The sequence below is a fragment of the Anarhichas minor genome, unplaced genomic scaffold, assembly GCF_050575085.1.
Source record: "Anarhichas minor isolate MPS153535 unplaced genomic scaffold, ASM5057508v1 ptg000010l, whole genome shotgun sequence".
Classification (NCBI taxonomy): Eukaryota; Metazoa; Chordata; class Actinopteri; order Perciformes; family Anarhichadidae; genus Anarhichas; species Anarhichas minor.
This window is the reverse complement of record NW_027466456.1, coordinates 5,077,840-5,098,693: the sequence shown is the minus strand read 5'-3', so window position 1 is coordinate 5,098,693 and position 20,854 is coordinate 5,077,840. Positions and strand designations below refer to the sequence as shown.

Below are 20,854 nucleotides of genomic sequence, written 5' to 3'. Positions count from 1 at the left end.
TTAATTTAAAAAAAAATCTATGATGACAATTTTATATATATTTCTTTTGTGCCATTTTTACAGTTTTTTTTTTTATATATCCTTTTAAAGTCCTTTTCAAAATAAGATGTCATTTTACAACATGACTGTATTATTACAAGTGATGAATAAAAATAATTTTAAAAGTTCTTTGTTGTCTTAGAATGAATGTATTTCATTAAAAGTATGAGCCCGGAAACTCGTTTGAGCTTTCATGTCTTCTCTTCTAAACACAGAAAATCATGTCAGACCCACAAACATATCTCAAAATATTGAGAAACTCCAAGGTCTTCTAATCTGTGTGACTGGACAGCCTGGAAACACTGAAGGTTGCATTGACCCTTAAAAAATGGGGAGAGAAGAAACATGTTTAGGGAGGACAAGTGTTGTTGCTGTTGCTAGCCTGACGTGTAAATAAGTTTAGACTTTGACTCCCGTGGTATTAAATAAAACACAAGCATACCTCAAAAAATTTAGACACTACAAGGTCTTCTAATCTGTGCACCTGGACAACCTGGAACCACTCACATGTCAAAGAATGCATGAAGGTTTTAACCCTTTCATTGATCCAACATGGCCGACAGTGGGAGCTCCATCTCATGTAGCCTTACATTGGCCGTGTTCATGGTGGTAAAGATTCCCGACAGAGGTCGTAGGTCATAGACACACACTAAACCAAACATCCCACAATTCCTAAAATTTTAATCTGTGAATGAACCTATGTCACACTGCATCTAAACTCTTCACTTGAGATTTTAACTGTTGTTAATGTGTTTGCCCCAGGTCCAATAACAGGTTAATCCAGCCATGTTGTTACATCTTTAAGTATAAAACATATACAGTAGGATTATTGTAGCTACAGTCATACTGTGAAAATAAACCAGAAGGCCAATCTGTCAAACATATGTTACACAGAAACTGGATTTTCCTCTCAAATGTAGGCTACTGGAGTAGAAAAGGTACACCACGTAGAAGTACATCCAATTAGTACTTTAGTAAATGAGCGTACTTACTTTCCACTACCACATTATTACCACATTACAGGGGAACGTAAGGCCATATTTTGAGAGCCAAACCCACCACCGTTGTTTCCGGTCGAGTGAACACAGTGCTGTTTAACCACCAGGTGGAAGAAACAGGAATTGAACCCAGTTAAGACACTCTGCTGGAGGTTTGCTGCCCTCCGCAGGCTGCTTCCCGGTAAATGCGCTTCTTTTTTTCCGGAGATAAAGAAGGAACATCTCGGTGTAGTGAAGAAAACCCCAGTATAACATAGTCAAATACGGGGTAGCGTCGTATTATTACACCACACAAACCACCAGCCTCGGCTACCGTGCAGTGCGTCTTATCTATAAAGACACTATAATCTCCAGGATGCACTTTTAATCTGCCTAAATGCCAAAATAGCGGCTGGCTCTCGCGCACAGGGCGACACTTCATCTTTCCGGAGGAAACGCAGATTAATCGCTACATTGTTTACATTTTAATAGCAGTTTGGGACATTTCCGGCCACTCTAGCCGATTATTTGACATTAATAATGACAGTGTGGTATTGTTTAGTCTCATGAATGTGATAATAATGGCAGATAGACCGGCATGGCGTTCAGAAGAACACAGGGAGAGTGACAAGGACGGGGAGAGGGAGAAAGAAAGGGGAGGGGAACTGACATTAAAGCAACACAACAAGGAAACTACACTGCGGAGCCACAGACGCCTTCATTTTATGTTTTTGAATAATAGCCGGAGCTAGTGTGGCGAAGTGTATCTGTGAGATCTGCCCGGAGCTCAACCCCCCCTTTGCACAGCCTCAAGTGCCCGGAAAAGGAGCCGCTTTTTGACCGAGTGGGATTTAAAGGCGCTCTCCGTCGCTTTCAGAGACATGGGTGAGAATAAAGAAAGAAGGGTTTAATTGTAATTCTGAGGGAAATTAACAGAGGTGGTGGTGGTGGTGGTGGTGGGGGGCAGGCCTCTTCTTGCGGAGAGAGCCATGCTCTAATGGGAGGTGGAAACAAAAGGCCAACCGCGTAGCTTAGCCGTAATTAATGAAATGCCAATTTAGATTATCTTTTGCCTATTTTGGCCCCTTGAGATTCTTTTATCATGATATGGGGCTGCTATCATTTTAGCATTCTGCAATTATGAATGATGCTGGCTGCCATTACAGTGGAGCTTTCATTATAAAGTCATTATAATTAAAATAATGGCCATTTGCATTGGCTTTGTTCCTGATGTAGCTTTGCTATACAGATGTTGAACTGTTAGCCAGGTGCTGTGGCTAATTAGGAAGCCTTTGAGTGATATGACTTTTCACAAGAGGCTGTTTGATGAGAAAACATCCTGGACATGCATCACAACATGCCACGGGTTATGGCTTTTAACATTAACTTTACACCCCTCTGAGCATATTAGGATCCATAGATGTTTGTGTGTGTGTGTGTGTGTGTGTGTGTGTGTTCTCAGGCTCAGAGCCACCCAGCTCTCCACAGGTGGTGGAGGATGGAGGAGAGGAGGATGAGGAGGAGCTGAGTGGAGGAGAGGAGGCAGACCTGCGGTCCAGCTCTGGCCGGGGCTCCCTGCTGACCCGGAGAGGCATCACCCTGAGAGTGCTGCTCAAGGATGGCCTGGTGGAGCCGGGGGACGGCGTGCTAGCAATCCACTACCTGGTAATAACACACTTCACAGCTGGACACAGTAAGAATGTCGTTATTCATTATTTATGCAAGTGTTGTGTCACGTGAGGTTACACTTGTTATTCATGTAACCTGACATGATACACTGGCCGTGAATCGCACTAAGAAGTGGCTTTTAAAAGGAGCAAACCAGCACACACGTCTTGTTTGGTTTAAAAATGTCTTTCCGCTCTGCTCCCTCAGGGTAAGAACTTTGTAGGAGACCTGTTGAATGATGGGAAAATCAGGTGGGTAGAGACGGGCCAGATCTTCAACTCTCCCAGTGCCTGGGCAACACACTGCAAACGTCTGGTCAACCCAGCCAAGAAGTCTGGCTGTGGCTGGGCGTCTGTACGCTACCGGGGTCAGAAGCTGGTCCAGTACAAAACCACCTGGCTGCACAAGTACCAACCCAGCGCAGACATGGTGAGAGCAGAGCAGAACTTTTTATTTTTCTTACTATGGTCGGTGTATAGCCTCAAATATCTGAGGCAAAAATACTACCATGAGCAGTAGCAAGTTTAAAGTGTGTCGAGGTCAAACATCCACATTTTGACTTAAATAATGAAGAGACCAAAAGCTACTGCCAGACAGCTTTTTTCTTCTTCTTACGTTTAAGTGCCAAGAAAACGTAGCTGTTTCAGGTTCAAGGAAGGAATGATGAAGCCCAAATCAGACGAAGCGTTTAAACAGATTTTAGAGAATACTTGAAACAAGTTGATTGGAAACATGAAATATTCTGGAAATATTCTTGTTTTTACTCGTTTTAAGGACGAAAGACTTTAAAGACTCAAGTTATTCTGTTGTACTCTCTGTATCACATCTACACCATCCAATGTCTTACATCGTGTTTATTCCTGGTGATGCCAGAGCCTGGTGAGTGAGGAGGACGATGATGAGGATGAAGAGGAAGGGAAGACAGCTGTGCAGGCAGATGAGAAGAACAAGAACAACAAACCTGGATTAAATGGTAGTAATTCTCTTCTCATCATGATTTCTTTCTTTTTTTACTGTTTTAACAAACAGTAAAACTATTGTCCATCTTACAGATTTGATGGTTTCACGGAGATCTGACCGAGAGAGAATCCCTGTCAGATACTGCACCTTGGGAACCAGAGATGCTGCCAGGTACTGACTTTTATTCCGAAAGATCAATGAAGCTTTATGTGACCACCAGGGTGATGGACTGTAACTGTTATCTTCAGAGATCCACACACACTCGTGGAGCTGTCGGCCTTCTCAGCCATCAACAGATTCCAGCCTTTCAATGTAGCCGTGTCCAGTAATGTACTGCTGCTGATGGTGAGTAACAACCATATCTAAAACGGGGTGATTGAGTACTGCAGCACAGTTAATGGACCAGGTTCCCTGCTGATTTATCCTCATCAGGACTTCCACTGTCACCTGACCACCAGTGAGGTGGTGGGATACCTCGGAGGGCGATGGGATACGAATACACAACGTGAGTAAGATAAGAAAGTAACCGCAAGACATATACAGGAGTATGAGGTTAAGGCCATCTTTAACCCCCATCTCTCTGTGGTCGATGTCTTTCAGTCCTCACAGTCTTAAGGGCTTTCCCCTGTCGGACCCGTCTGGCAGACAGAGACTCTGCTTCTGCTGTTGAAGAAGAGGTAACACACTGACATACCAACCGTGAATCACTAGTCTGCACTAACAGCATGTATGCTTCAGAAAGGATGAAGCTGAATGACACCCATTAAAAAACAATTCACAAGGTCCCTCTGTGCCGCAGGACGCTTCAGCAGCCGGCACTTGTCAACATGCATCTGTCTTTCCTGAAGCCAGAAACAAAAGAACCGGCTCTTGAATTTCCATCACTGGAAAGGTTAACACTGACTGCAGTGCCGAGTGTGTTAACCCCAAATATCTTTGCGTTTCTGCTGTTGAGTTAGGTTTGAATACTAGTTTGTTTCTGTTAACAATCTTTGACTTTAAACTCAATTAAAAAAGGAAGTTCCAGCTTTACAAAAGTGTTTCTAGATTACCAGCACTGACCGAACTGTCCTGGAATAAAGACCTTAAAGGTACAGTGTGTAACATTTAGGGGGATCTTTTTTGCAGATTTGGAATAAGAATCCATGTGTTTTTGTTACCTTTAGAATTAGCTGTTTATATCTACATACGGAGAAGGTCCTTCTCCGTATGCAGGAGAAGAAACCATGTTTCTACAGTAGCCCAGAATGGACAAACCAAACACTGGCTCTATATAGGGCCATTTGTGTTTTGGCGTCGGCCACTGTAGTTCTCCTAAACGCTTTGCACACGGGAGAAGTTTGAGTTGGATGCAATCTGCAACCTCACAGCTAGATGCCTCCAAATCCTACACACTGCAGCTTTAATATAAGATATAAGATTCCTCAGATTTGCTACTTCATAGCAACATACGTATATTTAAATATATAAAAGTGGATCAGTATCAGAATACGGAAAAAATATGCAAAAATTGGAAAGCCGAACTGGAACAAAATTCAGCTGCAAAGTACAATTTAGGGTTTTAGAATTAGAATCGATCCAGTTATTACTGAGCTTCGTCTACTTCTACTTCTATCACTTTTACTGGAGTGAAACAACATTAAAGGAGAGGTAGTCTAATCAGCATCTGTCATGTGGACTCTGCTCCAGATCTGTCAGAACCTGTTCATGCGTGGGCTGTCGTTGGTGGGCTGGTACCACAGTCACCCGCGAGGTCCGGCTCTGCCGTCGCTGCAGGACATCGACTCTCAGATGGACCATCAGCTGAGGCTGCAGGGTTCAAACAACGGCTTCCAGCCCTGTCTGGGCATCATCTGTGGTACGTGTCGGCCTTTACACACAGTGCGGGACTATATTGAGGTGATAGATAAGGAAAAAAATCTTTGCTAATATCTCTTCAACATGGAGCTTTTTAAAAAAAGCCACTTTATTGATCCCATGCAGGGACATTAAGTAATATTGCTGAAATAATACTACATACATGACAAAGCAGGAGATACAGAGGATCCATATTCTACAGTATATGCATAGTAATTACAAAAAGTGTCAGAAATAGTGACCCACTAGCATAATGTGATGGGGTAAAGTGAAGATAATAATAATAAAGACATTTTTACTGCACTACTGTTTTTGCAAGAAAACAAGGTAAAAAAAAAAAAATAACATCCCTAAAGAAACTGCTCCACAATGATTGTAGCCATATTGTAATAAATGCCATAAAGAGACATTTATGTGGAGACTCTAAATCAGAAACAACATCCAGTATTTACCACGGCATGTGAAGGCATCATCATTATCATGAACTGTGGTTGTCTCATCAAACTTTCTGACCATCAGGCCTCTAAGCGCTCAACTTTCTTTTCTCTTTCAGGGCCGTATTATCACGGCAATCAAGGCGTGGCGTCCACAATAACCCCCTTCTGGGTCGTACCGCCGCCAGAGGTGAGGACTACTCTCCTTCTTATTTCACAGCTTTCTTACTTAGTTTAGTTTTTTTCTGATACTGTTAATTTAGACACTCATTCTTCTTCTTAACGTATGCATCACTTGCCTTCCTGCAGCAACGGCCTAATGACCACGGCATCCCAGTGGCGGTAGAAGTCACCTACGTACAGGACAACTTTCTCACCAGTGATGTTCTTAATGAGATGGTACAGATACTAAAACACCAGAGTACTGCGGAGAAACTCAAATCGGCGTGAAGCCTTTTTCCTAAATATACTGTAAATCATTATTAAAGGTGTTTATTTCCACCACAGATGCTGCTGGTTGACTACTACAGGACCGCTCCCGACATCGTCCAGTTCAGCCAGTATTGGTGTCCTGATACGACCATGATGGACAAGATCAAGGTTGGTTGATTAACAGAAGACCTTAAATCACAAAATGGACTTTACCTGGACAGAGAACAAGTGATGGTGATCCCGGCACTCATTCAGGACTTCACACGGCCTCCTGCGTTGTGAGCCATCCCACCTAACTTGTACAACGTTCTCTCTTCTTCCTCAGGGCTCTCTGAGTTGCCACGCTCCCAAAGATCAGGCCTACTGTCAGATCTTAGAGCACGTCTACAGTCAGCTGAGCTGCACACACTGAAGGGATCCGCTGTGCACGAACACTTTTGTGCAGAGCTGACCGGACCGGAGTGACGGATGAACCATGTTTTAAAAAAAAAAAAAACCTGCTTGAAAAACATATAGATGCCTTGAATTCTCTCATGCTTGAGTAATTTTGATACAGAATTATCGTGAGTTTAAGAGAAATATACGATTGATACTCAAAACCAAACAGCACCAGATCAGAGAACACAATACACAATTTTTCAGAAGCATTTCATGGACCAGAAATCTTCCCTATTGGACCTATGTGCCTATCTGTGCCAGTATCCTGAACTATGAGCAGATATGTGTACAATGTAAACTGTTAATGTGTTGTAATTGCCTTTATAGACTAAACCAATGGAGCAGTAGTTGGGGGGGTGAGAATGAGTAGTGAATAATATACTACAATAGCAAAGTACGCAAGTGTGTCTTGGTTTGACCTGAACTGTACTCTGCAATAAGTTTTGTGAACATGTTCCTCAAGTGAAATTGTGTGCGTGTGTGTGTGTGTGTGTGTGCGGTGAATGTGCCCCTCTACTGTCTCCCTGTCAGGTTATGTGCGACGCGAGTGCAGACATTTGCTTCCTCTTTATCCGTACTGTATTTATTACGAACTGTGGATTGTGTGATGTACATGTATGAAGACAGAGCAATGCCTTAAGCCTGCTGATGATCCACGAAGCATTAAAATATACACACTGGAACTATTTAAACACGCCTGGTAGTTCTTCGTTGACTTTGTTCTAAATGCAACACTGTCAGTCAGGTGAATACAATGCCTTTGGATTTTCAGTACAAATTAGTTGCAACTGGTTGCTTTAAATATACAGTATATATATACAGTATATACAGTATATATATATATATATACAGTATATATATGTATATATATAAATATACAGTATGTAAATATACAGTATATATATATACAGTATATACAGTATATATATATATATACAGTATATATATATATATATATATATAAATATACAGTATGTAAATATACAGTATATATATACAGTATATACAGTATATATATATATATACAGTATATTTAAAGCAACCAGTTGCAACTAATTTGTACTGAAAATCCATATATATATATGTATACAAAATATGTATACATGTATACAAAAATATTGCTTTACATTATTATAATTAATAACATTTTACTATTTATAGTAAATACATTTATATGAAATAATAAATAGTATGATCTATTTTAGTTTTTATTATTATAGATATAGCAAAATGTTGCTTCTAGAACAGCAATGTTTACGACAGCAAAGTCCCTAAATAAACTCAATAATATCAATAAATCTTAATAAAATAAATAACATTAAAAACAGTCACTATCACTTGTTTCCCCTCTGCTAGCTTGAGGCTAAACACATCGTACTTCACTATAAACATTTTACATTGTTTACTCAATTTAAATGTTCTTAAATATTCAAAGCTAGCCATGATGTCAGAAGACCACTCATAACGCAACAATAACATATCTTTCTTTTGTTTTTATTGTAAGAAGGGGAAGGGGAAGGGTGGGGGGACAGGACAAGAAGAAGCACGTACAAATACTTTGATAATAAAAGACAAAATATTGCGGTTAAATTCTGTACTTAAAAAAGACAACTTAAATCTAAAGACATACATTTACAAGGTATAATATAGGACTACATGCAAAGATTAATTTAAATGTTTTACGGTCTGGTATATAAAAAATAACACTATAGAGAGCCAGAATGATTTAATGCTGTTAAAAAAAAAACCATTTAAGACTGATTAAACAAATACATAGCCCTTTAAAAACAGAAATCAGTGGGACATGTTGTCTTTCAAACATGGATTCAAATCTACATAAAAATGAGTTCCGGCTGATAAACCTCACATTAGTCGAAACAACACATGTCCAGGAAACTGCCTGTAGTGTCAGACCGGTGCAGAAATGTGCACACGTCACGCATTTCATCTTTACACAGGAAAAGAGCCAACGGCTAGAAATGAAAACCAAAAAGTAGAAAAGACATTTTCATGAGCATACTCTTAAGTAGCTGGGTTAGGTTTTGGTTGCTGGATTAGTTGCGGTACTTTCCCTCCTTTCTTTTCCAAAAGGCACTAAAACAAAGCTATCAAAGTCTGTATTTGATAACAGTGTGATCCAGACAGAACCTCCTACAGTCCTTTAACTTGGCCCTGAACTTGATACAAGTATTGAAATGTAGTAAGATCAGAGATGTAAACATATGTGTTTGGCAGCGTGGAGTGATGGACAAACAGAGAATTCAAAGTCAGCTGGACCGACGATACGCGTTTGGTAAGGATTCATGTTTGGCAACAAAAGTTCTCCAAATTAGTCAAAATGGACAAAAGCGTAGGATTATTTTTTTCCCTTGATGTGTTCCCTTTCCCTCCAGGTCTTTCCTTCATACTGTACAGTGTATGTCGGATTAGACTCCAGCTGCTGGTGTCATCCAGGACGAGAAACCAGCCTCGTCCTAATAGAATAACTGAACAGGAACGACACCTCAGCCCGACGGACTGACAAATGAATTGAATCAGAGCCATCGTGAATCATCAAAATCACAGGGTTAGAATAAGTTTCAAAGCACAGAGGAGTTTCACATTCTCAAAGACACAAGGGCAGACAGGAATAGTGGGACACTTATCGATGACTATGAAAGACTGACCAGCAGCGTCATCTATTCAGGCACTGAATAACAGGCGCCTAAAACGGGTCGAAAGACCGAACAAAGGAAAAGGCTGAACATGCGAAGACAAACGGGCCTTAAACTAAATGAATATATGGCTATGTTACAGAATACTTAGTTCAACAAACGAGCGAGATGTTCCTATTGCATTGGATAAAGACTTTTTGGCTCCGTCTCCTCTATTGAACAGACTAGCAGACGACCACTAAACAACTAATCATTCTGCGTCTCAACACAACAAACACACGCCTCCCTTGAGTGACAAAAAAGGTGCAACGTCTGCATTGAACTTTGGGTCTGTGTGTAATGGTGGAGTACGTCTCACACACACACATCAATCTCATTTGAGGACCAAGGTGCAATTACAACATCTTCTCACATATTCAGTAAGCAGTTGTATTTTTACAAACTATTGTAGCAGGTCGAGGACTAACGCAACTGAAATACTGAAACCGTACGAGGACAGCAGTGTGTCGAGCCTGTTGTCTTCTGAAGCCATCAGCTCAGACATGGATCTTTAAGAAGAGCATTACGAATAGGCCCACACCTGAAAATGGTCTAAATCTGGGGCTCATTTAGTCTCGTTTCTCATAAAAAATGTTAATGCAGTTTTAAATTTGAGATACAATTAGTTAAACTACATCTCTAGTCGTGTGTGGTTTCATTTTAGGTAAAAGAAGTTCTCGGTCTCGCCAGCAGGTGGCATTAAGAGACGAGCTCCAGTTAGGAAATGAAGATAATATTCAGTCAAGTTACACATGGTGTTTACCGGGAGGTTTGAGTTTGAAACTAAACAGTTTGAACTGTTGACCCATCTGAGTTTCAAACAGACTGCAGTCACACAAAACGGATGATAGGGAATCACCAGATTTCATACAAATCATATTTACGATATCAGAAATTTGAAATTAAAAGACAAATATTGCTTGTAAATGTGACAACAGTTAGTCCTCAGGAAATGTTTCTGACTGCCAGATAACGGGCGACGACATGTGGTGTCCATCTTGGATTCTTTTACCTTTGGGTGGACACAGGTGGATATTCTGGTCTGGACTTCTTCCTCCAGAACAAAAAGTGCTCGTCTGTGATGGTGACGTCGGAGCCGAAGGTGAAAATGAATATTCTGCGGACCAGCCCTTGGCTTCGCTTTCCGCCCTCTCTCCTAACTCTACTTGCTCTCTCCTCTTCCTCCTCCTCTCCATCAGTCTCCTCCTTAGCTCTCTTTGTATATTAGTGTGGCAACGCAACAAGGACCTCAACGTAGTTGAGAGGGAAGAATCCCGACTGGCTGTTCAGCATGCCCTCGTACCAGTTCTCGTCGATCTGATTGGTCAGGGTGATGATGTCGCCCTCGCGGAAGCCCAGCTCTCCCTCGTTCTCTGGATCAAAGTCGTACAGCGCCTTACAGCACGGCTGCTCCGGGGCTGAGGAAACACAAGCCAGGGCAGAGAGAATTAGGACGATGACGGCAAAATAAGGCAAACCCCAAAAATGATTCAGGAAAAGTAGTCACATTTAAATACGTTTATATACGTTAGCATAACATTAGCATGTGGTGCAGTCAGATCAACCTCAACACAGCATTGCATGCAGGCTCAAGAGTGCTGACAAGTTGAAACCACAACCCTCCTGTGACCCCAGGTCTATGTGGGACTGTCCTCTTCCCTCTATCCTTCGTTTGCTCCCTCCATCCCGTTCTCTGTGACCTCACAGAGATCAGCAGAGGAAGAGAGGGGCTCTCCACACACACACACACACACACACACACACACACACACACACACACACACACACACACACACACACACACACACACACACACACACACACACACACACACACACACACACACACACACACACACACGGCTCTTTTGTCTGCGAACAGTTTTCTCATTGTATTGAGTTCACCCCACAGACGGCCGGGCCGGCTAGAGATGGCGAAAGCTTGGGTCACTCGCTCTCTGTAGCAATTTACAGCGGCAGAAAAACATAATGTGAAAACACCTAATTTAAAAAGGACCAACTCTGAATCAACTCAATGACAATTACAAACGTTTCTCTAAAAAGTAGATTGTATTAGAATAAATGCCAATTAGTGGAAAGTTCCCTTTCTTAAGAAGTCTAATGAGCAGTTTGATGAATAGTCAAAATCCTGTTGATTTAGTTGCTTCGAAAATAATGGCATTATTAATTATTCCTACATTACTTCCTACAATAACCAGTTATAATGATCAAAACATAGATGAATACATGTATTTATGTGCAAATAAATACATGTGCTACTTTAAACTGGCAAACTCGTTAGCAAACAACTGCCGACAGCAGTTATGAGGCAACGTTATTATTCATTCTGTCAGTTTGGTGCTGAGCACGCATGTAGAGCCTTTTCCTTTGCAGCCGTCTGCTGCGGCTGAAAACAACCAGCATGAGAGCGGTGAGAAGGAAGCAAAACGTTTGGGGTGCAGGATATTAACAAAAACATTTCTTATCCGACTACTCGATGGAATGATCGGTAGAATACCTGATTAGTAAGATAATGGAAAGCTGCAGCCTCTACTCTGTACGGTGCTCAAGTTAATGGGTTAAAAACTATTCGTTTACACATGGACACACAAAAACAAAGATGACACATGATGCTCCGCGTATTATGCAATATGGTGGTGAGAAATAAAAAGCAGGAAACTGTTTTTTCCATTGATACAAACAGCTTAAGGGCGACTAATATTGCACTCTATAACTATAATACTAACTGGAATACCACGACAAATAATAATGAATAACTCATAATTCTAGCACCAGCTGCTTGTTTCTCGCATGTTAATAAATACTCCTGCTATTGACCAAAACACTGGCTTCATAACTAACTGATATAGTAATAATATATAGTAATATAGCATGAGGATATGTTAGATAGTCGTTTAGTATGTCAGGCTGCAGTATCTAGACTACAGGATGTTGATCTATTACAAAACCACACACATGACGTTAAAGTTTGCGTGCTACACAAACCACCAATTATTTGTCAAACCTGTGAGAAGCCACTTGTATCCTACTTCCTACATTTCACACCAGAAGCTGTGCAAGCACACTGGACCGTTTCACGACGGCAAGAAGAGAAAAAAAACCGTCCCACACAATCTGTGACTCACACAATCTGGGTTCCTGAAAGGACAATGTGGCCGAGTGAAAAAAAACGGCTCTGATGATACCGCAGGAAAGAGGAACAAGGTCAGTTGGAGAAACGCCAGCTAGATGACAGGGCAGGACATATACACACACACACACACCTCCCCCCCAATGCAGAAACAGACGTCCTATTTTTCATGGAAAACAACTGAGTCCAATCGACGACAGAAACAACTTCTTTCACATATTTGTGCTCAGTGGCACTGATTGGTTGCAGGTCTTGAGCAATCCTTCTGGCGATGCGGAGAGTTACTTTTCCAGCTTAGTTTCTGTCAGACTTCTGAGGAATGTGTTCAATGCAGGCATGCTGTTTTGGCTCAGTCCATCTTGTGTGTGTAGAAACAGCTGGATGTTTTTTAGCTGGGAGCCCTTTTTGTGTGGCTGTGAGAGTGACGAAGCTAAATACAAAATCCGGCCTCAGAATGAGTTTGTTTTGTTCTTTGTTTGTCCAGACAGCATCTGTTCTCAGTTGCACTTCATCATTTTGACATTAATAGTTAGCTAAAATGTATTTTACTCAAATATGTGTGGTAGAATTAAAATACGCTGATCCTTGCTAATGCCCCGGCACATCAGCTGTTTTCTTACCTGAGTTGCGTGAAGGCGGAGGGGCCATTGAGGTCGAGTAGCCGCCATTTGATTGGTTGTCGTCTCCGAAGTCAAAGATCGGTTTGGGTTTAGGTGTGTATTCACGTCTTGGTCGAGTCTGAGCATCATTCATCCTGTTCATAAAGACAAGTTGATTTAAGTTTTTTTTAATTCCCAAAACTCTAAAATAAATTAAACAAATGTGTTTCAAGTTACTGCGACAGAACCAGAAGCAGACTATAAGCTGCACATTCAAAATGCACTGAACAGTACGCTGGTATTTGTGTGCGTTAAGTCTTATTACTGCACCTGTCTTTGAGTTTGTCAGAAAGCTCCTCCAGCACCTGCACAGCCTGTCTGTGATACTGCAGCTGGGACTCCACCAGGGATGAGAGCTGGCTCACCTGCTCTATCTAAACACACACACACACACACACACACACACACACACACACACACACACACACACACACACACACACACACACACACACACACACACACACACACACACACACACACACACACACACACACACACACACACACACACACACACACACACACACACACACACACACACACACACGATAATCAGTGTCACTTTGCTTAAATTACTGTATTTTTCATTCCAATGGACAAACTGTTTATTCTGGATAAAACGGGTCATAAACACATGCAGGCATGCACTGCACCTTTAAGATACATTACCATGAAGCTGATATATGATAAATAATTCATATTTCTTTGACTAAATCATCTTAACCTCATCTCATGCTAGTAAAAAGGCCGTGGGTTTAGATTTTTTTTGTCAAACTACCATTTCCAATGTCGATAATGATCTTTCATGCTCAAATTCACAGATACATAGTATTTAAAAAGTCATAGGGAACAACATACAATGAGGCTGGAAGTAGAGAATTAACAGAACGTATGGAACAGACAGACTTCCTCCAGGTAGCACTGGTCCTATTCACAGTCAAGCAGCTCAAAACTAAACCCTCAACTGCTGTGCTGCAATAACAAACAAACACACAAATCCCTTTAGATCTACACACAATCAGATACATGCTCTAAGCTGTGTCTCCTCACATTCCTAAACCTGAATGTGAATTGCAGCTATTTAGAGACATGTTTATCTCCAGTGTGAGTGCTGGATAAACAGCTCCGTAGGTGTAACTATCGCTGTGTGTTTGTCCAGTGGGTGTGTATCGAATGGCAGCAAAGGTGAAGCTCAGTGAAGCTCGACAACCGGACAGAAAACTGAAATGTTTAACATGATACGGCAACATGCATCAGTTATCCTCTGAAATCATTGAATAGATTCTTATATTGCTGCAAGGACCTCTGTGTTTCATATTTCATGTTCATACCTGACGTTTGGATGTAGTTACCCTTTATATTGTAAAGATGGATCAAGATTAAATTCATGTTTCAGAGGACAGACACTAACACCGCGCACTGAACAGTAATAAATCAGTCCTCACGTCCGTCTCCAGCAGGTTGTACATGCTCGTCTCGGCCACTTCCTTTGACTCGTGGAACTTCTCCAGCGCCTGTCGGAGCTCCTCGTCTGGGATCTTGCCCTGACGCTTTTTCTTGTAATCGTAGTCCAGGCGGCGGCCTTCCAGCTTCTTCAGGTGATGCTGAGGTGGTTTAGGAGGGGGGGGGGGGGGGGGGGGCACATACGTTAATATCATCTTGCCTTAAATTCAATTTTGACAAGTTGAAGAAATGATGTTGTCAGTGTACCTGTATCTCTCTGAGGTCTTTGTCGCAGAGCCCTTGCAATGGATCGATGAAGTTCTGTTTGACGTCGATATCTAGAGAGTCCTTGACTTCTGCCAATCTCTTCATGGACTCTCCAACATCCACCAGCGCTCCGCCTGAGCCACACAGACAGAGAGTAACAGCTCAGTGACATAGTGGATTAATAGTGCAGTACCAGAGAATCATATCGCCATCAGACCACACATGAAGTAACAGATAGTATCCGGCAAAACCAAAACACAGGCACAAATACAATACTTAAAATAGTCAAAAAGCCTTTCAAAGCTCTTTAAACAGTTTGGGTGGAATCTATCATTCAGCCTACCCCACATACACAAGACGACAACCGTGTACCAACCAACATTCCTGTATCACAACACACACACACACACAAAGACACATCTTACCAAAGTTAGTCTCCTCTCCGAGGTCCCGGCCATACTTGCCCATACATTCCCCCAGCAGCCCCTCGGCCTGAGGGTAGCCCGGGTTCTTCACCTGCCCGCGGATCTTTGACATGGTGTTCAGCATGGACAGTTTGGCCCGTGATGCTGCAGAAGAGGAGATGAAATGCATTTCGTCACAGAGTTCAAACCGTTTGGAATGAATTGCATGAAGACAGGGTTTCCTCTCACCTGGGTTGGGCTGAAGGTATTCTGATGTTTTGGAGATTACCTCCACTACCGCTCTACTGGTCACATCTACTTTCTACAAAACACAGCAAGCACACGTACATCACGAGTGCACAACAGAGCGACTGCAATCACAAAACCTAAAACAAAACAGTGGAGGAGGTATCCTTTTAAACCTTTTGTTATTAACCGTTACCTCATAGGTTCATACACATAGTTTGTATCGTATTTAAAAAATGCAAATACAATAAAATACGGGGACTTATTTTCATACCCATCATATTTGGATACAGTACATGATGTGCATCTCAACACGCTGGCCTGACTAAACCTAAAAAACTGAATGCTTTGTTTAGCGTTCGTATTTTGTCTTTATATTACATTTGGATTTATGTTTTTGATGATGAACAAAATCAAAAATGCAAACAAGGACTGCAACCAACAATGTCATAATATATTAATCCGACGGTTATTTTCTGGATTAATAGAATAAATGTTTATTCTATAACATGTCAGACAACAGTTTTTTCAGGACCCCAATGTGACGTCTACAAATTGCCTGTTTTGTCTGCCCAACAGACAAGATATTTAATGTACTATCATATTAGAAGACCAGCAAATATAAACATTTGAGAAACTGGAAACAGTGAATTTAGGGATTTTTGCTTGAAATATTCAAGAAACTCGTTTTGGCTGTTCGCTTTAGGAGTTGCTTTAGCGGATCATCTATTTCAATATGGTTGGTAACCCGACAGATCTGGTGTGGAAGTCTGGTTTTACGATGTGTATATCTGATTTGTTTTTACGTTCCGATGCAACCCCACCAAAGGAAAGTTTTGGTGGTGGGAGGACCTTCTTGTTGTGAGGAAACAGTGCTAGTGTTCAAGAGTTTTTATAGACTTTGAGGTCAGAATCTTTTCCCTCAACATAAAGCTTATTAAACAGCTTTGAATGGGGTGTAAACATCAAGAACGGACGTCCCACAGAAACAGCCGTGTGTTCGTTTACTGTGTGTTAAACCAGCGAGGAGGATGATGCCTCTCTTACCCGTTCCAAGTCTTTGAAGTCCTCATCTAGCTTCGTTCCTTCAGCACCTCCGACTTTCTCACTGACCATCTAGAGAGACAGAAAGGAAATGAATTAAATTATTTTGGCTTTATAAATGAGTCTGCACTGCTGTGACTTCAAGATAGTTAAAACCTTGACGGCTGCGTCCGTGAGCTACATGGTTCCATATCTGACAAACATAACACAACCCCCTCATCACCAGCAGTAAGATAAAAAACAGGGCACACAACAACAATCCTTGCATGCAGAGCAACTTGTAAAACTCTTCTGAAAAGACAAAAGCAAACCACAAGTCCTGTTTACTCTGAGGTTAGTGCCATGATTCCAGTCAAAGTGCTTCACAACACTTTCGTTGTAATAAAACACGCGTCACCGCAAGACAAAGTCAACCGGTTTTGATATTGTGCCTTTATGTATTGAGGGAGGTTGTAACAACCCTGATGTTAATGTGTAATTATGTCGCCTACAGTACTTACAGAGGGAGTATTTAAAAAATGTCTGGACAGTTAATGAAACACTGTAATGATTATTTTCACAGCTTTAACTAATTAGTCGTATATTTTTAGGACCTGGCCTAAACTATAAAGGCATGTAGGATTGGACATACTGCCAGTCTGTGATAGAGCAACAGCAGTTTGAGTCATTTCCTACGCGACTCAAACTGTTTGTGATTACTGCAACTACCAAGACTGTCTGTGTCTGAGGGAAACGCGTATTTAAAGAATGTTATGATGGGAGAGTGAACAGTAGAGCTTGATATGTAGTCACAGAAGTCTGTATTAAAGCTTTAAGTACACCGATTTAATAACTCAGGTTTGTGAAATACATAATGGTTATGCTTTCCCTAGCAGCAGCTGACAGACTGAACAGTTTGGGATCTTTGAGTTCTGCTGCTGGAGCTCTGCTGTATGCGGTGAGCACATGACCGGGGCCCATTCATGTCACAAGTAAAAATACAGCCTCAAATCTCCATCTACTTAGCAATAGACTCCCAGCCTCAGACTTAAGATTGCAGTCTGCACTCCTACATTTTTTGCTATCTTATCTTGTCTGCCTTACAAGGCTTTAAGGGAAGAGCTGTGGATCCAATTCCTGACTACGAGTATAAGCCACTAAACCTGTGAGTCTTAAGTCTTGTGAGCCACTGAGTAATGTTGCATTTGTTCTTCTGCTGATGAAAACATCACTCATGTCAGAGTTAAAATGACTGTTTGCACGCACACAGGCTCAAAGGAATACAGCCCAAAAACATCCACAAACAGTACATCTGGATGTTTCGGTATAAATACTCCACTTAAAAAAAAGAGAGCTCTGCAACCACAGTACTAGATCGGACCACATGTCAAGAGGAAATCATGTTACGGTGATCGGATATAAAAAAGTGTAGGTGCGATAGAGATCCAGCAGCCTTTCCGGTGATACATAATAACACACACACACACACACACACACACACACACACACACACACAGTGTGTTTTCCTTCATTCTCACTTCAGCGATGCCCCTTGGCGCCTGTGCTTTCTCTCCTGGTAAATCAGTAAACCTACAACGACCACGTCCTCCGTTACACGCACGGGAGCCAATCAGCGCAGTCGTTCACCAGAACCTGGGTTATCCAGTTTAAGAGTGATACTTTCCCAGGTAGGTTTGCGTTGCAGACTGATACTCACTCCTATAAATGGGGATTTCCCAGATGACATCTGTACATAACCCTAATCTACTTTTTTTTTTTTTTTTATCAACATAGCCATGAACCTGATTGAACTGTGTCTGAACACTCAAAGACAGTAAGCACACACTCCTGGTGGATCACTTTGTATTTCTACTGTTTACCTCGCAATTGTCTTGATGAAAGACACGTTACAGATCTGATACTTCTTCCAGTTAATGGTAATAGTTTAAGAAGACAACAACCACTGGATATCACATTTCATACTACGGCTACTCAGAATTCTTCAGATTGTTTGGAGGGAAGGTGTGGATCATTCCCTGGTATCTGACAACTTTCAGTTTCAGTTTGTTTGTACTGGTATTAAACTCAAGGCAAGGGCAGCAACATTGAGACTTATCCCCATAGCTGGTGTTATTTGTGTAATAAACAAAAAATATATAATTTCAAATGCGTTTGATATTTGCTTCATGTAAGCTGCTTCTTTGCATCTCTTCGTATCTGCGTCATCCATCACAAATCCTACATTTGAGCATGACGTCATCCACTTACAGCTGTGAATTTCAGCATTTGAGAACCAGAAGACTTATAATTATATCAGCGCATGTATAAACTTGATAAACGGAGTACAGATCAAACTGTCATCTTCACTCAGGACTAACAATCCCTTCCACTGTCCCATCTACAACTCCTGTGAGCGTGATGTTGTTTGTGCTACAACTGCCCTTTTGAGTGCGACATTTCAGGTTTTTATAGATTTTCTGGCAAGATGAATTCTCAGGAAAAACAGGCAGCAAAAGAGAAAAACAAGGATGTGTGAGCTACAGGACACAGACATCGCTTCCACAGCCAACTTCCTGTATGCCTCCCGCGAAGAAAATCTGAGCCATGTCAAGCGTTATTGACCCCTCATGGAGTTTTGGCAAGAAAAGCAGCTGCATTGCAGACAAATAAAAAAGGGAAAGGACACTATTTCGCCTCCTTCTTTGCATCATTAATCTGCTTTATCTCCCTCCAACACCTTTACTTTTTTTGAATAACAGTCAGTGCCAAACACTCCTAACCAAAACCAACAGGGATCTGAGTGTGTTCCTGACAGGAAGCTGGGCACAAACCAAATGTCTTTTCCTGCTTACATCAGCAGGGGTAGGAAGAAAAAAGACCCCCCCAAAAAAAAATCTTTCTAAGCGTCCCCGCCCATGTCTAGGAGAGCTGGCCCGAAATTAAAAACATTCAGACACTAAAAAATACCGTAATGGCATTTTTAACGCAAAGGTATTTTGGATCTCTTCCCTCAAACTGCCCTAAATATTGACCTGTCTCACTAAACAAAAGACTAACACAACACACAGCTGGGGAATAATAGGTAACTGTGTCTTCACCGCCAAGAAGCTAAGATCAATACACATATTAGAAGGGTCTTTTTCCTGAATAAACATAACTTTTAGCTTAAAAGTGCATTGTTGTTTTACTCTTAAGAGCTCTGACTCACCCGGAGAGTCCCTTAGGCAAACATAGCTAATGTTTATTACAGGATGTGTACTAACGTTGCTTTAAAAACACAAAATGTGAAATGCATAATAACGTTACTTAGCATTAGCTTAAGTTAGTGAACGTTATAGTTCAGCTAATGTGAAACATGTCCCGAGAGATGCTCGTTAACTTTAACGCTAAGCTGTACAAGAACACAAAGTGCCAACTTAAAAATAACTGACATTTTACACACTGACACAAAGCTAACGGTAGCTTACTCCTGTCACCACACAGCTACCAGCTACATTAACAAAGCGTTATTAACATGAAGCCGACTATAAACTAGCTAGCTCATAATGCTAAGTGAGGCTAGCTTTCTTACATGACAGTTAGCTAGCTTGAAAGAAAAGTTTTTTGCAAACCTGGCTGGCTTTATAAAACTGCTTCTTGAAGCCCGCTACCGACATCTTGAACACCGGCTCGTCTTCGGCGTCCCGGCGAATTGCAAATCGGTCACGGTTTAACTAAAAGTTAAACGATGTAGTTTGTTAGAAAAAGGGAGGAATTTAGGAGGAATCATAGGACTGCACAGCCGTCACTCCAAGTCGGGACACGCCAACTGACCACGTCAACCAACGTCGAGGCTGATTGTTCCCACTGTCACGGCAGATAACGGAGCGAGAAGTGTGCTAAATCCTCCCAAATATTATCTCCCGAATTGAAAAACCAAGCAGTAAAAATCGAGGGCACATTACATCTGCACCAGCCGCTTTGAAGAAATCAGTTTCCCTGAGTTTGGTGGAAGCCACACGAGTCGTGTTAGTGCACACTGCCCCCTGCTGGCCGGAGCGGGTACAACACCCGTCCGTCTGCTGCAGGAATTACAGGCCAGATGTTCACATCCTCAGGCGATTTACTCAAAGCCCATCTGAAGACACGAATAAAATGGCTTATTGGTCCGATTTGGCAAATAT

At 41.6% G+C, this 20,854-nt stretch overlaps 2 protein-coding genes across 2 annotated transcripts; one reads left to right on the top strand and one right to left on the bottom strand.

The window, feature by feature from the left end:
- Window positions 1-1,269: 1,269 nt before the first annotated feature.
- mpnd (MPN domain containing) lies at window positions 1,270-7,497 on the top strand. Its single transcript, XM_076087735.1, has 13 exons — window positions 1,270-1,901; window positions 2,479-2,681; window positions 2,892-3,113; window positions 3,558-3,657; window positions 3,737-3,815; window positions 3,893-3,989; window positions 4,077-4,149; window positions 4,245-4,321; window positions 5,334-5,502; window positions 6,055-6,125; window positions 6,245-6,334; window positions 6,443-6,535; window positions 6,693-7,497. Exons 1-13 carry the CDS (start codon window positions 1,898-1,900, stop codon window positions 6,777-6,779), a joined length of 1,365 nt encoding a protein of 454 aa, XP_075943850.1. The 5' UTR covers window positions 1,270-1,897; the 3' UTR covers window positions 6,780-7,497.
- Window positions 7,498-8,283: 786 nt separating this feature from the next.
- sh3gl1b (SH3-domain GRB2-like 1b) lies at window positions 8,284-20,657 on the bottom strand. The gene is made up of 9 exons (XM_076087734.1): window positions 20,303-20,657; window positions 16,716-16,784; window positions 15,672-15,744; window positions 15,444-15,587; window positions 15,019-15,152; window positions 14,754-14,912; window positions 13,578-13,681; window positions 13,269-13,402; window positions 8,284-10,916 (listed from the first exon to the last, which is right to left on the bottom strand). Exons 1-9 carry the CDS (start codon window positions 20,345-20,347, stop codon window positions 10,723-10,725), a joined length of 1,056 nt encoding a protein of 351 aa, XP_075943849.1. The 5' UTR covers window positions 20,348-20,657; the 3' UTR covers window positions 8,284-10,722.
- Between the last annotated feature and the right edge of the window lie 197 nt (window positions 20,658-20,854).

What these genes read in the sequence shown, in the direction of transcription:
- mpnd (XM_076087735.1), top strand. An exon ending in GGGTCGTACCGCCGCCAGAG is followed by an intron (nt 6,126 to 6,244) that starts GTGAGGACTACT and finishes GCCTTCCTGCAG; the next exon opens with CAACGGCCTAATGACCACGG. An exon ending in GTGATGTTCTTAATGAGATG is followed by an intron (nt 6,335 to 6,442) that starts GTACAGATACTA and finishes TTTCCACCACAG; the next exon opens with ATGCTGCTGGTTGACTACTA.
- sh3gl1b (XM_076087734.1), bottom strand. Translation starts at nt 20,347, where the DNA reads ATGTCGGTAGCGGGCTTCAAGAAGCAGTTTTATAAAGCCAGCCAG. An exon ending in ATACCTTCAGCCCAACCCAG is followed by an intron (nt 15,588 to 15,671) that starts GTGAGAGGAAAC and finishes CCTCTTCTGCAG; the next exon opens with CATCACGGGCCAAACTGTCC. An exon ending in CGGAGAGGAGACTAACTTTG is followed by an intron (nt 15,153 to 15,443) that starts GTAAGATGTGTC and finishes TGTGTGGCTCAG; the next exon opens with GCGGAGCGCTGGTGGATGTT.